Raw genomic sequence first — 13,771 nt, 5'->3', positions numbered from 1 at the left:
ATATAAGAGGGGATCGTGAATGTATGCGGGAGAAATAAACAGGATACTGATCATAATAGATAGCATAACAAAGGCCTTTAAAGTGGAAGATAATGTTTGGATATTTTTTGTAACATATTTTATGTTTAAGTATTGTGCAAGTCACATTTCAATGTTATCATGTTATGAAAGGCAACAAAACGCATTACCACGTTTTCTACAAACGGTTGCACTATACGGTATAACAGTGAATTAATTTAATAGTGACTTAATATATTAGCCAAATCTTTTTTTTGTTTCGGCCAAATTAAAAAGCACAATGAATGACACAAGATCCCAATGTCGATACACACAGCATTCTCACAAACTCCCCTATGCAGATCTCATTCCCTCCCCTCTGATCTGCAAACTTTCAGAAGGTAGGCTGTGCTCTGACTGCCTATGAGGAGAGCAGGAGCAAATCCTGCCAGCCCCTTAATTTTCTCCACTTCCTGTACTCAAACAAATGCATCCCAAAAGAGGGGAAAAGTCGTAGGAAATATCCTGCAAACAGTTCTAAATAAGGCGTCCTGACGAGCTGCTTGAGCTCGACCGCTTCTGATCCGGTTTGCTCATTTTACGAATGTGAAGGGTTGCTTTTAAATTCACAGAGATTTTTAAAAGCGCTGACGTTATTGATAATATCGACTATTTGAAAAGAAAAGGCGAACGTGGTCGATCTTAGACCAAAATCGACCGCGCATCAGGGGCCAGGGCGCATGGGATAAAAACACACCAAAAGTTTTGTTGCATCCTGAGGATACGTAAAGAGAAGGTTAACTTAAAAAGGTGTCTTGGTTTTTGGACTTTTTCATGTATTGGAAAAATGAGACTTTGGCTCCTCTATCAGAGGGAAATCAATTTCTATCCGAAGGAATTCCCGCAAAACAGGTAAGACTTTGTTTGTTTCAAATGTGCATCACATGTTCGGTGTATTGCATTTACTTCTATGAAAAGAAATCAAGCTGGTAACACAAATGAAATGATTTTCCTCCAATGCCTTTGTGACAATGCCAACATGTTGCTCAGTGTGAAATCTCGTTGACAACGTCCTCTCTTTATCATCCCCCAGAGCCTGTAACATCTTCACCTTAAAGTGATGTCATGAGAATCAGGATCTATTATGAATAGTGCGATTTGCGGTCCATCCTCTTCACGCGCCAAGTCTGCAGAGGAAAAATTAGATTTTAATTACTGCCATTAAAAATCAAATTTGCAATTCTTTGGGTGGCCCGTTGCTTTCTCTGATTGGCAGTTGAAATTGACACTCTGGGGTCCTCTTATCGCGAGCATTTCAAGCTATTTGTAATTGCAGGTAGTTTCTTTTTTTCAGCTCCCTGGATTGCGTGGAAATACGATTATGGAAAGAGGCACGGGTTAAGTGTGGGGAAAAATCAATCCAAATTGAAAGCGCTTCATTAAAACAGGGTGTTTTTGTTTCGAGGCTCTCAATGCACAGTTAAAAGCGCTTTTTATTGTTTTTGGGCACATATATAGAGCAGGCAGCGATGTCTCGGAGAGATGAGATGCCAGAGATGGAGCCCCGTGGGTTGACTGTGACTTCTGTTTTGTAGGTGATCTCGCCAGATTCACAGAGCACACCGGGAGCATCACGCTGCGTGGACAACCAACACGGACACGCTATGGTGAGTGTGTGAAGCTTTGTGAAGCCTTCATTTTTGTGTCTCTACTATATAGTGGTGCGTTTTGCCTTTCCAAAAAGGCCCTTCAAAACGCAGCATGTACTCATAGGCTATATAATGCATTAATATTTTGCATTAGAACACATTAACTTGGATTTGTAATAGTGCTACAGATTAAAGAAACAGATTTAAGTGAACAGATTTGACAACCTTTAGGACGAAGCAACATTTTGGAGGACATTTTATAAATGCTGTACGCAGCGCACAAAATCTGTTATTTGAACGTATTTTTCGCGTTATTTATTTAATGTCATCGTTGTAGTCACACTCTGACGGAGAATCGCACAGATCTAATATGGAGAAAGACGATACGCGCTCTTCGCCCAGTCCGCCTTCAACTCCGTCCATCTGCTCGCCCACCTCCACCGTCTCTTCCGTGCCGTCCACCGGGAAGAACGTGTGCGCGAGCTGTGGCCTCGAGATATTGGACAGATATCTACTGAAGGTACGAAGGCGTGTGTGTGTTTGTGTCATCTCGTCTCATGTGACCAGTCTTTTGACAAGTGTTATATAAAATTGGTGTTTTGACCAAGAGCCCGACTTTTGTAAAAGCTTTTATTATGTTGTTAAGTGATTTAATATTCGAAGTATTGTTCTTTATCATTTGTAGTTTAATATGATTTATTAAAAACCTCGGGTTTTGTTTGGGGTCAGAAGCTACTCCAATTTCAGTGCTATAGCTTGGAGAAAATACTGAACATTTTGACTTATTAATTGACATTAAGATTGAAGAAGTTTCCTCATTTATAAGAACGAAGTATAAACACAATTTTAAATGAATGACCCCATTTAATTGTCTGACATTAAAAATTTAATGGACTTCCTGTTTTTGTTTTTTTCAAACCAGGTATAAAATATCTACAAACAATTCTTTGACTGACGTAAAAATACACTTCTGCCAGGTGTAGTTTTGTTGTTGTATTTTTTACATTATTTTTAAGAATCAAATGGCTTTGAAGAATTTAAATAGTTAACGCATAATGTTATTAGATTAAACTGACATATTAAAACGATTTAAAGGGACATAAGATGTTTATTAGTTATTTTATGCGTGGCCACATCATGGGTTTGTTCCAACCTCAAACATAAAAAAACATTACTTACCAACAAATCATGATAATAATTGCTAATTAAAATTAAGTCATGTATTTTTTCAGTTTTTCTTTCAGTTTTCGCCGAAAACTATTATAATGCATTTTAGGCCACATTTCGTTTCTTCTAAAATTGTTGAAACAGTACACTGTCCTCGTGCACGCGTGTGTTCGCGTGCTGCTTGTTTATCAGGAAGTGCATGTTAGGATCAGCAGCTCGCGATCCGTGTCTTTGCTTTTTTGCGGAAACTAATAAAACCATGCGTGTGAGTTTAGACCCTTTTAAAAATTCAGCCAGGAACAACAATGAAGATTTTCCTTCTCTCGTGCAACGCCTTGAATTACTAGCTCAGGCAAATTATTTGAAAAATGAACATATATCAAAAGGCTTACTTATAAAATTTACTGGTCTATGATGAACGTTTGCTAATTTATTATTATATTGAAGAAACCATAAAATGTGCTTTTTTAGACACAATTTATTAGATTTATGTTTTCATTAATTAACTTCCTGAAAAAAAATATTTTCGCTTTATAGGCTGTGTCACTAATTTAATTTAAATGTAAGTTCTGAGCATTTCTCAATATTACTTTATAATATATTTTATAATAAAATATATTGCGGTTAATTTTTTTTTTACAATATGTCAACCTTAAAACGACTAATTTTACGAAATGTTCCTATATTTTAATAGGGTTAAGATAATGAAAAGCAACGACACAGTTTTTACAATTATTATTATTTGTTGTTGATATTATTATTAAATTCCCTGTTCTGTTTATTACAGGTTAATAATCTGATTTGGCACGTGAGATGTCTGGAGTGTTCAGTTTGCAGAACCTCATTACGTCAACACAGCAGCTGCTATATTAAAAACAAGGAAATCTTCTGTAAAATGGATTATTTCAGGTAGGGTAAGTTTTTCACTTCCTGTCCTCCGAAATAATATCTATGTATATTAACGAAATATTACATCATTTTTTGTTCACGAGTGGTTATGCGTATTGAGGTGTGTGAGGACAAGTGAGGGGTCTGAGTTTCCATACATTTCTGTAAAACTGTACGACGCAGCTTGTTTAAACGATTGTGATTTTCAGAAATATAATTATTTGTATATTGAATATATTTGTCCAATTTAAAAGCATACGCGAATTTACAATATTTGTTTGCAATATTTTACAAAATTAAGATAAAAGTTAATTTAAAATTAAGATGTCATAGTTTGGCTGTTTTATGGAGCTCCAGCGCTTAAAATAATAATAAAAAATAACCAACGAAATTGTCGCTTATTTAAATGGAACACATTAAAATAACTTATCTAATAAAAAATTCCTTTAGGCCATACCAAAAATGAAGATACTGCTAATAGGATTTTAATGAGGCCTAAATAAATGCTTTGATTGTTTGATTGTTTAACGCACTGAGCCACTTTTCTCTCGTTTGCTGTCGCATTAACAGTACAAAACAAGTTAATTCGATCTACAAAGTGTTAACCTCTGGTAAAGGCCCTGTAATATACTCATAGGGAGGCACTGAGTGAGGGAGATCCAACCAGGAAAAGCTGTGAAATTGTATTGAGTGTACAAGGATTGAGATATGCCATGATTGCAGAGCACTCAGCAGGGCCTGTGAATGAATGCTATGATATTGGCCAGCCTTCCCTGCTTATTGCCTGTCAATGTGAATGACTGGCCCCTTTAAAGTCAATGTTGTGTTGCAAGAGAGCATTTGTTTTCTATGTTAAGACCAATAATCTGAAGAGATGCTCCACAAGATGGTACATCAATACCCTGATCTTCACTGAGCAATACTGCCTAGGTTAAGATCTGTCAGTGGCTGATGGCTGTTTATGTCTGAGAAATTATAACAGGCGACTTTGAACTAAAATGCCTTGAACAATTATTGGGGGTTTAATTTATTGGTTAGTTTATATCTATTTGCAGAGAGAACACATTCTCAAGATGGTCGGTTGCTATATGATTCTGTATCAAGTACATTAATTCTGCAATGATGAAATTAATGCGGCTGCACTGAGAAACCTTTATTAGTCCCAGTTAAATGTTTTTTTTTTCTGTTGAACGTATAATATTTTGGTCAAACGTGTATTATTATTATTATCATTATTATACTAACAGTGCTCATTTGTATTTTAATTGACCTTAATGCTGATGTTTGCCTTAAAGTGATTTGTATGTTTATTTTTTTAATTATTCACTGGAGTTTCAGTTCTAAAAGAGTAAAGATAAAAACCTAATTTTACATCTAGGGAAAACAGAATCGAAAGCCTTGCCCTTAAGGAGTATTTTGTTTCATTTCACGTTCCTCTTATGCTTTGTGTTTCAAAAAGCAACCACAGGGATTTATGATATAATTTTCTCATTATTTTGAGTTATTTTGTATTTTCGTTTATTTAAGTGCAATCACAAGAACAGCAGCAGAATTGTTACTGACTATAAGATATGTGCCTGTTGACTCTTTAAAACATGCAGTAATAGCTCCAAGCTTGTGGAGTTAAGTTGAATGATCATGTGAACGTGTGTTTTCTTCTATGGAGGCACTGAAACATCTCTCTTGTAAAGTCCTCTGCATACTGTGTAGTGTGTCATTGAAACAGCTGAAGCCAAGAATGAACTTTCCATGAGGGTAGAAAGAGGACGATGAGTGTTTTTGAAAGGGACTGTACAGTGATCTGCAGTTATGGTGATAGGGTGATGTTTAGCACAGTGCTGTGACCTGTCTTTCTATTTTTGTGAGCTCAGTTTTTCACTTGAGAATAATTATTAGTATTCACTTTCATAGAGAAGATGGGTTTTGACTGTGGCTGACACTTAGAGGCTTAGCCTAGCCACTAAGGTGGCCCATTATTATAATAAGCAGAGGATTCATGTTTTTTACCTTTGTGACTTTAAAACTATAAATATAATGATTATGTTTGTGTTGTAGTTTTATTTAAAAGTGTTTAAAAAAACGTTAATACAGATTGTCAGAAATATCTCTATTGGAGTTCAGAAATAGGATACAAGAAATTAACTAAATTGTTTAAAAATTCTGATAAGGAAAGAAATCCATTACAACATTTTTTAAATATTTTTTTTATTTTGAAGCCATATAAAAATGTTGACATATGCTTAAACCAAAGGATTGCACATTTCTTAATTTAATTCCTATGTTAATGAAATATGCAAAGAAAAACAAACAATCAAAATAAACAAAGATGATATTCCATATGACATTTTATCATTTTACGTAACGGGGCATGATTACAGGAAAGATCCAGGTATATGTTGAGCGTATGTCTGTGTATCAATAGCACAGACTGATGTGATTGTTCCCGGACTGTTTTGCTGCCATTACTTGCGAGTCATCATATATGCCTGACAGGAAAGGATTTCCATTCATTTCTCGCGAAAGAAAAAACATGAGGAGATATGTTTCATTTATGCTAGCTTCTCATCTAGGCAAGAGTGACAGCTTCTCTAATAGAGTGTAATTGCAGGAAATCAAAGTGGGCTCAGCCTGTGTGTGAGGGGTGGGCGCGAGGAATGGCCGGAGATCTGGCGGTAAGGGTCAGAGCGGAGACTGTACCTACACACGAAAAAGGAGCATGAGGCCACACAGGATGTCAGCAGAGGCTGTTAATCAGAGGAAGCAAAAGACAGGGTGATGGAGTAAAGCAGTAACCCCGGTGGGTTCGTGTGGAGCTGAGACTGGTAGATTTGGAGGAGGCGACTCTCTAATGTCCCATATGGACACACAAGACTCCTTGTGTGAGGAGTATGTGAAATTCAATTTGGGAGCGCATGATATGACAGCAATATTTTTTCTGGACTGGATATCCAGTTAAATTTCAGGAATATGGTGCTGTTTATTAAAACTCTGTAAATTTTCAGGTGGTTGCTAGGGTGCTCTGGGTGGTTACTAAGGAGTTCTGCCCAATTTTAATTGATCATTCCCCAGTCTGATTGTAGCACACGTGCCTTTGAGAAATCATGTGATTTAGAATTTAATTTGTGTCCTTAGCAAGAACAGCGCAGGACAAATTTGATACATAGATTTGACAAAATCCTTTAGGTGTCCTACAACACTAAAACTTTCAACAGTTCAACACATTGTCAAGTTTCAGCACATTTTCCATAATAACCCTCCCCCGAAGAGAGAAAGCGCTACTCAGATTCTAATTCTCCACGAGTATATCAAATTTATTCTATAGAAACGGTTGCTCTACAAGCAAATGGTGAATTTCTTGATTCTGAGGACAAGGCTGTTACACGTGCAGGACAAAAAATAAATCCAGAATAAGCAGAATGACGCACCATCAGACATGGTGCGGATCTGAACAACACAGCAAAAATCCCCCTTAAGATTTTTATGGCTTTTCTGAAATGTACCGCGTTGGATGAAGTGCCATGAGAAGTTCCGCAATGTTTCTCTTCTAAACACATGTCTGAGATGCATCATTACTCAAACATTGTATTCTTTGTCTGGAATTATGCTGTCAGAATATAGTGTGCAATGTACACAGAAAGCCCTTTGAATACTTGGTGCAGGCATCGACACATGAGATGTGCTTTGTGACTTATATTTTGTGCATAAGAGGAAGGTAAATATTTCTTAATGTGCTCGATTCGTGTTTGGTTTTGATTCTCGGCTGCCTTATCCCTTTTAAGTGGTGGCAAATTCTACAAACATACATAGAGATTCACATCAGATTACTTTAAGAAACGCGTTATCTGTTACTTTTATATAGAGTGATGTCTGTAATGTTACTTTTAATGGTTATTATTTATTGACAAATGCAATAAAACCTAAATGTTGCAAAAGATAAATTGGGTTATGCAATTTTATTAAAAACTTCAAAATAATGTGAATAAATGAAAGCTTATGTTGGCATGTACTGTATATGTTGCAGTATTTGTAACAAACTAAATTAAATTAAATCAAAAACACTTACTATTCGGACATATTTTTGGAAAACTGATAATGTAGTGTTACTTTAAAATGTAACCTTCTCCCATTTCCTGATCAAAGAGGCAAATGTAAGAATCATGTTGATTTTTTTCCCTGAGCCCCATCGTGTTTCCTGGCGGCTATGATGTCATTTTCATTGGATGGCCGCGGGGGCCCCGCTGCAGGGATTTCAGCACTCTGGGTCAGTGTCATCATTCTTCAGTAGTGTAGACGGGTGAAACATGGCCAAACTGACTTGATATCTTGATATCCCATGTTTCTTTGCAGTCGGTGGGGGTTGTGTACGACACGTTGTTTACACAAGAGCTCCCAATGACAGAGGCGTGGTGGTGGGGGGTGCATGGGGGGCTCAGATTGAGGGCAAAAAAGGGGCCACGACTGGCCATCTGCAGCGCATTAGTCTGAGTCTGTATCAGAGGCACGTCGGTCTGCTCCACAGTGGAGCGCAGGAACCCTCTGTGGTCACCTAAATGTGATGTCTGGGTCAAAGAGCAGCACGGCCAGCCCTGACCAGACAAATTAACAGCTTATGCTTGTGTTGGTTTGTTTCACCGCAGTATTGTTTATTAAGTCATCTTGGGCACAAAAAGGAGGTGCTATAAACTACTGTACTACGTGATCAGGATCCTGAAAATAAAGGGCTTGTGTACAAATCCCAGTTTTTCGGAGATAATAACAACCAATCAAGCCTTCCAACTCTACATGATATATACAACAATGATTGATATTGTGTTAATAGAATTATACATATGAAAATATTTTGAATAATTTAGTCCTCGTTTAAAGTTTGCCTTAAGAGCAACAATGGTTACAAGCTTGTTCTCTCTCTGCCTCCCAACACTCATATTATGATGCATTATTTTAATTCACATTGAAATCATTGGTCAACATAAACCAAAATGAAGATGAATTTCACTGATAGCATTACTTATTTCAATAAGCAATAAATGAAGAGTTTGGTTCCAAAATGAGATAACTTAGTTCAAAACAATTTTTCAAAAAATTATTTTATGTTATCATGTTTTTATTGCGTTCCTTAAGGCTAAGGCTAAAATACACTACAATACTTTTGCTCAGACTTTCAGTCTGGACTTGTTGCAGAAAGTCTGTGACAGTTTGCAGATTTGATCAGTTAGTGAGTTTATATCTAAACTTTCAAAACGTCTGCAAGTGAATGATGTCTAGTTTAAAAAAAAATCGGTTCAGATTTTAAAAGTCTTGGAGTGTATTCAAGCCATTAGCTGTATTTTTTAAGTTATTATCAAAATAAACCAACTGCAGTTTGATTGATATTAATTGGAATGCACAAAAAATACATGATTTTTGAACAGTTTTAAAAGCAGAGTTATCTCATTTTGGAACCAAACTCTTCCAATTGATTTCAATAAATATCACAATATTATAGTTATTGTGAATTATTTTGACCATGATTGTTGTGTAGTAAAAATGTGATGTGACAATTCTTCATGCGAATATTACACTGACAACAATGCGATTGGTTAACATTATGGTTATGATTCAAATTACACAGTATATATTTTGTCTTTGTACACATTTAAACATTTTGTCCTTTTTCATTAACTTTAATGTATATAAATATGATAGATTACGTGACATTGAGTGCATAACTTGCGCGATACTGAGTGTATAATTTGAATTCCAAACATTTTGAAATACATTTTATCTATATTCAATGACATTTGGCAAAAAGTAACTATTTATTTGGTATTGCGAATACATAACAATTGAAATTTGCAGATGATTTAAAACGTCTAGAGGTACGTGGCGAGGTTTGTGGATCCTATCAGCTCAGTTTTTTTCCTCCAAACCTTACGGCTCATAGAATTACTAGTAGTTTGTTTGTGCTAAATGTTTTACAACCGTGTCGGACAAGTTTAGTGGTTATCTAACTGGACAGGGTTCAGTTTATCTGTATTCTGTCTTTTGCCAGTGAGCTCTTTCTGTGGAGAAAGAAAAAACATTATTTTACATTCTTTGTGATGAAATGATTCAGTTAATGCAGCTAAATAGGTTTGTTTCTATAGCCATATATATAATGCATTCAAAGCCAAAATGATTGTTTGTCAACAACAGGCATATGTTTCGATGGTAAACAATTTAGCTTGTTTGCATTACAAAACTCAACTAAAAGCTTTTACTGGACAAGCAGTTTCGATTTGTACCACACACACAAGCATGTGAAAAATAAAATTGAAATGTAATACAAATGCATATATTTATATATGTTTACATTACAATGCAACACTGGACCAATACAGAAAGTATTAGCTCTATACCTTGACCCTGGGCCGTCTTATTGCTGAGCTCTGTAATGCCATTTTAGGTCATAAGCTTTAGTAACAACAGCAAGTATAAAATGATCCTATATTAATGTTTTATTGTTCACTACAGTGTAATAGTAATATTGATGCCCAAGCCTTTCTCTGTCTCACAGTAGGTTTGGTACAAAGTGTGCCCGCTGTGGCCGCCAGATCTATGCCAGCGACTGGGTGCGGCGAGCCAGGGGCAACGCCTACCATCTGGCCTGCTTCGCATGTTTCTCCTGCAAACGTCAGCTTTCTACAGGCGAAGAGTTTGGACTGGTGGAAGAGAAAGTTCTCTGTCGGATCCATTATGACACCATGGTGGAGAACCTGAAGCGGGCCGCTGAGACTGGTACGTGTGTGGAGATATGTCACACGTGAAGAACTACTCTCTTTTGCGTTAGATTAAGTAAGTCTAATATAAGTATTTTGCCTGTTTTTTGCACAGGAAGTGGACTTACTCTTGAAGGGGCAGTGCCCTCGGAACAGGACAGTCAACCAAAACCGGCCAAACGAGCACGAACATCATTTACTGCGGAACAACTGCAGGTAATATTATTAAACTGTTAGGGCGGCAAATAGGTAGTTAAATATTTTTTTTTCTTTCTTTACATTTGCTAAATAAGAGTCTCACGTATGTATTACCTATTCTTAATATACAAATTTTTGCACTGAAACATAATCTGCTGGTGTCAATGGTGGTCAATGTTATTTCAAATTATTCACAAATGCTTTGAAGTCATATTCCATAACATACATTTTATTTTTATGCTGTTAGTTTTATTTCCCCGGATACATGCATATTTTTGGGAGGCTTTTCCAGTATATCTTTTTTTTTTTGCTTTTGCTTTAATATCTAAATTCTATGAAATAAAAAATGCCTTCATTTACATAATGTTGCATGTACAGGTAATGCAGGCACAGTTTGCCCAGGACAACAATCCTGATGCCCAGACCCTTCAGAAGCTGGCAGACATGACCGGGTTGAGTAGACGAGTCATACAGGCAAGGAAACATTATCTTCCTCTCTCTGTTGGTTATTTATAGAATAGCATTCAGTAAAGAGAGAGAGCTTCATCATTTTGTGATTGTTTTTATAGGTTTGGTTTCAAAACTGCAGAGCGAGACATAAAAAGCATACTCCACAGCACAGCGGCCCACCTCAAGGTCACCCGCAGGCCCGCATGCCCCCTTCACTGCCAGATGAACTGCATTATTCTCCTTTCGGCAGTCCTGAGAGAGCGCGCATGGTGGCTCTGCACGGCTACATCGAAAGTGAGTGTTTCCAACATGGCCACTTGAGTCATGGATTTTATTATCATTTACTTAGTGATATGCACAAAGCCATTGTTGACACGTTATACACCTACAAATGCCTTAGATTTGTCTCCACATTTTAAGGGGAGAGTTCACCCAAAAAAAAAAATGATGTCACCATTTATTCAATCTCATGTCTTTCAAAATCTGTTAGACTTTATTCCATGGATCACAAAAGAAGATATTGTAAGAAATTACTTGTGGTTATGTATCCATATAATGGAAGTCAATAGGGGCATAAATATCTTCTTTTCTGTTATGCAGAAGAAAGTTGAACAGGTTTGAAATGGCAAAAGGGTGAATAAATGATTATCAAATGTAAAATTTTGGTTATCACTTTAAGATGAGATACAAAGAACATTGAATGATTGAGAAATGATTCATCTGCAGTACAAACTAACATTGTTCCTTTTGGTTTTGCAGGTCATCCGTTTTCAATGCTTACTGCCCAGAGCCTTCCTCATCAAGCCATGACGTTACCCCAGCTCCCTCTCAGCCGCTAACGCCCCACCCCAGTGTGACCCCTGGCCCCTCACCCTGACCTCCTGCTCCAAACTTCCGTCTACTCCACCACGGACCTTCGAGGTCGGATCGGGCTCAAGGAGAGGGTCACAGTCCCACTTGCTCTTGACCTTTGAACTCCCAAGGAGAGAGACTGTTTCCTCTCTGGCTTCATTGGACAGGATTTTACTCCTGCATGACGCTCATTTACGGAAAATACATATTTGTGACCTGTGAATTTAAGACTTGTTGCCGAAACTCTGGACTTGTGGACAAAAACACTGTAACAGAAGTGCTCTTGGTTGATCCCTCTCTCATCTCAGCTCTTGTTCGGAGATGACTTTGAAAGCAAACAAAAGGAATGTACAGTTACCTGCATCAGTGTTAAAGAAATAGGTTGAAAAAGCACAAGAGCACTGGGATGTGGAAAAAAACAAGGTGGTAAGACATATTTTATCCCTTTTCCTTTCTGAAACATGCAAAACATGTCTTGCCCATGCAAGTGACATGAGTGAACATGCATGTTGTTCCCAGACTAATGGATTAAATTGATCATGCTTTTTCTCACAATCTTTTTCCTAACTTCCCAAATTACCACAGTTCGTATGGCATGAAATGCTATGCTTGCGTCTGAGGCGTAAAAAGATGGCAAGTTTTATTGATCCAAAACAGACCCGAGTACAAAATAATAATGTAACTTTATGTCCGTTATTTAATTGATTTAATATGTTTCATTGATTTTTGAGAAAGGGGATTAGGAAATAACCCTAACAAGGAAATTTAAAATTGACATTCTGTTTTGAAATGTTAATGTTTGTAAAGTTGTTAAAATATAAGTGATGATTCATATATTTAGTTTTACCTGAAAAGCTTTGAGTTTTCAAAGACCCTGAAGGCATCAAAGTCTTTAAAATCTTCCGTAAAGAAATTGCAACTTTAACTATTATTATTATTATTTTCGAAAATCCATCACAATTACTGTTGCCGTAGCGATTCTTTGGTTTAGAGTAATAATAAACCAAATAGCACTGATGTTAGGGTGAGATTATTTCAAATCATGCTCCAAATGCTTTTACAAAACAGAGAAAGACAATATTGACCATATGAGGATCAAGAAGGGATTATCAATGACAAACTACATTTTGTGGAAAAAAGAAATTCTGAAAAAGAAAACGGTTTTCTAGTATAAGGTTAAAAAGCACTTCAGAAAAATGAAAAGATAGCTACATGTAAAGAAAATGTACATGTATTTTTTACGCGTGTCCGTGTTTCATTGTTTTAATAATACATGTGTGCCGTATATGCCTCAGCCGTGACCAGAAAGCGAGAGTGTTGTATACTTGCTGCAGACACGTTGTATACTAACAGATCAGAGCTGTGTACAGGTCTGAGACCAGGGGAAAAGTCTAAAATTGTAACTTAAATCTGAGAAATACGCTCTTGTGTTCTGAATGGGGGATCAGGCCTTTACATTCTTGTATTTATTAAGACAGGTAACCTGTAAGCACTTTTCCCCACTTACTTGTCTGTTTTATATAAAAAAGAAAAAATATTAAAAATAAAAGAGAAATAAAACAAATAACAATTTCTTTGGCTGTGCATCGTGAATCATTTTATATACTTTGGAATATATTTCCTTGTCTGAAAAACATCATATCTACACAGTATACGTATATGAGCTATTGAAATGTAATCCCATTTCATTCTCTCATTATTTATTTTTTAGATTAAATTATTTTACAATAATTTCTTTGTGTTTGATATGTCCAACATTTGCCCTAATAGCATCCTGCACTTGAGATGGAATGTGCACAATATTTATAAATGTTCCAAAATGCATTGTGCAAA

The 13,771-nt window shown here is 36.5% G+C and overlaps 1 protein-coding gene across 2 annotated transcripts; it reads left to right on the top strand.

Moving 5' to 3' along the window:
- The first annotated feature begins 571 nt into the window (after positions 1 to 571).
- On the top strand, positions 572 to 13,512 carry lhx6a (LIM homeobox 6a). Of its 2 annotated transcripts, none has more exons than XM_056736756.1 (9): positions 572 to 909; positions 1,593 to 1,664; positions 1,984 to 2,166; positions 3,601 to 3,722; positions 10,240 to 10,457; positions 10,554 to 10,654; positions 11,015 to 11,110; positions 11,206 to 11,380; positions 11,846 to 13,512. In XM_056736756.1, the coding sequence occupies exons 1-9, from the start codon at positions 832 to 834 to the stop codon at positions 11,923 to 11,925; spliced, it is 1,125 nt and encodes a 374-aa protein (XP_056592734.1). In that variant the 5' UTR covers positions 572 to 831; the 3' UTR covers positions 11,926 to 13,512. The 2 variants fall into 2 exon arrangements, with proteins under 2 accessions (XP_056592734.1, XP_056592733.1); XM_056736755.1 differs by having other exon boundaries at positions 10,237 to 10,457.
- Positions 13,513 to 13,771: the final 259 nt, after the last annotated feature.

The sequence above is a fragment of the Triplophysa dalaica genome, chromosome 22 (genome assembly GCF_015846415.1).
Source record: "Triplophysa dalaica isolate WHDGS20190420 chromosome 22, ASM1584641v1, whole genome shotgun sequence".
Classification (NCBI taxonomy): Eukaryota; Metazoa; Chordata; class Actinopteri; order Cypriniformes; family Nemacheilidae; genus Triplophysa; species Triplophysa dalaica.
Note: the sequence above shows the minus strand (reverse complement) of the source record. Positions and strands in the feature narration are given on the sequence as shown.